Source organism: Quercus lobata, chromosome 4 (genome assembly GCF_001633185.2).
Source record: "Quercus lobata isolate SW786 chromosome 4, ValleyOak3.0 Primary Assembly, whole genome shotgun sequence".
Lineage (NCBI taxonomy): Eukaryota > Viridiplantae > Streptophyta > Magnoliopsida > Fagales > Fagaceae > Quercus > Quercus lobata.
Genome location: NC_044907.1, coordinates 63,739,176 through 63,743,283, shown reverse-complemented (window position 1 = coordinate 63,743,283; position 4,108 = coordinate 63,739,176). Strand labels below are relative to the sequence as shown.

Sequence of the window (4,108 nt, the reverse complement as noted above, 5' to 3'; positions counted from 1 at the left end):
TCCATATTCATTGTCTGCACATGCTCATCCATAGCCAACATGGCTAAGTAACATTCTCTAGCGGCTTATTGATCTCCTTGTACTTGCCCTATTCCATAATTTATTGGAAACTTGATAGATAGGTGGTAGGTAGATGTTATTGCCTTCCAATCGTTTAAAGTTGGTTGTCCAATGACGGCATTGTAGGAAGACGAACAATCCACGACGAGGAAATTCACTTCTTTAGCTATCTGCTGTGGATACGCCCTTACCACGACGGGTAAAGTAATAGTGTCCACTAGTTGTACTTTCATTCCTCCAAATCCAACTAAGGGTGAGTTCACTAGATGGAGTTGATCTCTTCCAAGCCGTATCTGCTAGAAGGCGGGGTAATATAGGATATTTGCTAAACTCCCATTATCTATCAACACCTTTCTAGTCGTGTAATCTACAATGAGCAAAGTTAAGACAATTGCATCATCACATGGGTGATGAATCCTTCTAGGATCTTTATCCATGAAAGTAATAGCCTGTTCGTTTGCCCCCCTCATCCTTGGCAGTTGTCCAGAGAGTTGGACGTTTTGCACCACTTTCAGATAAGTCTTCCTTGACTTGGAAGATTGTCTTACTGAAGTTCCTCCTATAATCACTCTTATTTCTCCAAGTGAGGGCTGTGATGGCTTTTCTACCTTTCCTTTTAACTTCTCGTCCTTATGATCTCCTCCAAGAAAATTCCTCAACTTTCCCTGCCTGATGAGATTCTCTATCTGCTGCTTCAAATCATAACACTCGTCCGTGTCATGCCCGTGATCTCTATGGAAGTGGCAATACTTATTCTTATTGCACTTATTAGGATCTCCCTTCATCTGCTCTGGCTACTTCAAAGATGGGTCATCCTTGATCTGCATAAGCACTTGATCAAGTGCAACACTCAAGGGCGTGTAATGCTAGCTCCTTCCTAAAGACGAACCTACTTTCCTGTTGTCTCTATCCTTCTCTCTCGTTTATGCCTTCTTTGGATGAAGGCCTTGTTCAGGATGGCGTAGGAGGTCTACTTCCATTCACTTTGCTCTCTTTCTCTTCTTGGCAATGATTGCATCATCTGCATTCATGAAGCTTTGGGCTGAATGGACGAGCTCAACCACGGTTTGTAGTTCTTGATCATAAAGCTTATGGATGAATAAATCTAAACTAACTCCATTGTGGGAGGTTGCTAATAGCAATTTGTCATCCATTTTGTCTACCGTCAGGGATTCCTTATTGAAGTGAGTGATGAAAGACCGCAAGCTCTCATTGTCTCCTTGTTCTATAGTCAATAGGCTCAACGAGGAAAGTTTATGCCTTTGTCCTCCAATAAAGTTGTTGATGAACAACTTACTTAATTCCTCGAAGGAACCAATAGTGTTTGGAGGTATTTTACTGAACCACACCCATGCTGGTCCCTTAAAGGTGGTTGGGAAGGCCCTACACATTATCTCATCTAGAACTCCTTGAAGGTGCTTTATGATCTTAAAGGTTACAATGTGGTCACATTGGTCGCACGTTCCATCATACGAATCCAACAAATGCATCTTGAACATGGAAGGCAAGGGATGACTATTAATGGAAGCTATGAAAGGGGAATTGGTTCGATGATCTAAATCATCTACATGATTCGTCCTTCTCATATTCTCCCTCATCTTGTCCATAGCCTTCCTCATTTGATCCATTTCCTTTTCCAAGTGGGGCACCCTACTTGATGCTGTTCCCCTTGAGTGATTCTCGTGCTCCACATTTTCTCCTTCTCTAACTTCTTGATTTTGAGCCTGCCCTTCCACACACCTTTCATTAAGTTGCCTTCTTTGGTTGATCTCTCAAGTCAACTCCTGATTCTGACGGGTTAACTCTGCCATGGCGGCTGCCATAGATTGTATTTGCTGGACAGAAGGCGATTGCATAACAGGTGCTGACTAGTGAGTGCGGTTGGAGTGGCTAAAAGCATTCCCACTCTCCTGATAGCCTAGACTAGTGTCCATTGACCTTGTCTAGACCATACAACCTTTGGTCAGAGAAAGATAAATTGCAAAATACAAATTTAATCTTCCCTACAAACAGCACCAATTGATGATGCATGGAAAATTAGTAGGTTTAACGCTCCGAGCTTTAATGGGCTAGTGGTTGCTTGGAAGGCCTGAAAAGAAAGAAACACAAGATCAAAGGTGACCGGGGTGAATCGGCCAAGAACCCTCTGATGCTTAAGTTAGTTTTTCTCTCTATAACTCAAGGATTCCAACTTTAGGAGTGGTGGAAACTTACCTTCATTTGATGTGGATAAGTCCTTATATAGTGAGCTTCGGAGTGGTTACTTGTTTGGTAACTTCCTCAATGTGTATGGAAGTTAAAAGGTTCGGTCATAACTTCCATAACTGCTATAGAAGTTAGAAGATTTAATCTTATCTTCTACAACAGCCATTAGAAGTTAAGATCTTAGTGGGAAGTTAAAATGATGAACAAGGATATTGCTCATACTTCAAAATAGTAGAACATGGTTCGAATTATAAGCTTTTATGCATAAATTCATTATGAAGATTTTCTAAGTGTTGAGTTAGTTTGGATGACCTTCTTATGCTAGACCACCTTTTTGGACTTGAACGATAGTATGGATGAACTGGAGATGGCTCAATTTTTGGTTCGCCATCACCACCTATTTCTTTGACTTTCCAAGAATACATCTTCCATTTGTAGCTAAAGCCAAATACTCTTTTGAGCTATAATTTCCAAACTAAGCTAAAACTTTACCCAAGGAACTCCTTCAGATTCTGTTAGATGACATGGTTTTACCTAACAGACCGAGGAGATCCTCGCCCGAGGCACTAGATCATATCCACTATAAAAGGAATACCGAAACATAATAGAGGGGTCAGTTTGGGGGAAAAGGGGAAGAGTTCCAAAAATTCAAACTGATAATTCTGAGAATTCTAAGAGTTCAACAAAGGAGAGGGGAGAAAGAAAAATAAAATAAGAGAGCCAAGGAAGAGGACTTCGTCCCATATCCTTGAAACCCTTCAAAATATCATTTAAACTCCAAAGAAACATATACAAAAATATGCACACATCAGATATCACTCTCTCCCACATATATTCCTTGTGATGGCCAAATTACATTGTACTTGAACATGTATCAAAAGTAGCAAAGAATATTGCGTGTTGTGTGTGAAAAACATCGCAAGATTGCATATGTGTCTACATGTTATAACAATTTGAGATATGAGAAAATCACTTTAACTCACACACAATCATAACTGTTTGATGGGAACTATCTCCTTCGAGATATATCCTATAACTCCCACATCTCCGAGAAGACATGCTTGCAATCATATATAAAGCATGTTGATTCTTTTTGCTTTTTATTTTTCTTTGCATATTTTTCTTTTAAGCAAACCATGCATGGGCATATAAGAGATAGAAAAGAAATACCCAATGATGTTAAGCATTTGACATTCCACTTCTCCTATGCCGAAGCATATAAATGTCATTTCATGATTGGTGGGCAACAGTGGTAAGATGGTTATTTATACATTTCTCTTAGGATTTTCTACTTGTTCCCATCAAAAAGAGTAATACAAGTGTTAAGTACAAGAGATTAGTTAATCTTACTCATCACAAACATGAGCCACAATGCTCACTCACTTAATTGTGCATAAAGATGCTCATCTAAGGTACAAAAGATACAAAGTTTAGAAAACTTTGTTTCAATGGCCATCCAAGATATACAAGTACCAATGTACACCAACACACACTGTTTTTGTATTTTTCTGATTTTTTTTTTATAAAAAAAAAAAAAAAATCAAAATTGAAAATAAACAAACAAAAACATGTTAAACAAAGCAATGCTTAAAACTAGATTGACTCAAAACAAGAAAGCAAAACACACAAGTAATGCAAAATCAAAACAAGAAGGGGAGAGAGAGAAAAAGTGACTAAATCACTTGGAGCCTTTTTCCTTACACACCTTAGAAGAGCCTTTCCATTTAGCAAACCCTTGATTTGGCGTTGAAGGGGAAGAATTGAAATCGTTCAAGTTCGAAAGGAACATGAGGGCTTTGAGAAGATTTCCAAGAGGAGTAAAGGAGGATGAAAATTGATTCTG

The 4,108-nt window shown here is 38.9% G+C and overlaps 1 protein-coding gene across 1 annotated transcript; it reads right to left on the bottom strand.

Annotated features, from left to right (window-relative positions):
* Positions 1-356: 356 nt before the first annotated feature.
* On the bottom strand, positions 357-845 carry LOC115985578. The gene has a single exon (XM_031108515.1). The coding sequence runs from the start codon at positions 843-845 to the stop codon at positions 357-359; it is 489 nt and encodes a 162-aa protein (XP_030964375.1).
* Between the last annotated feature and the right edge of the window lie 3,263 nt (positions 846-4,108).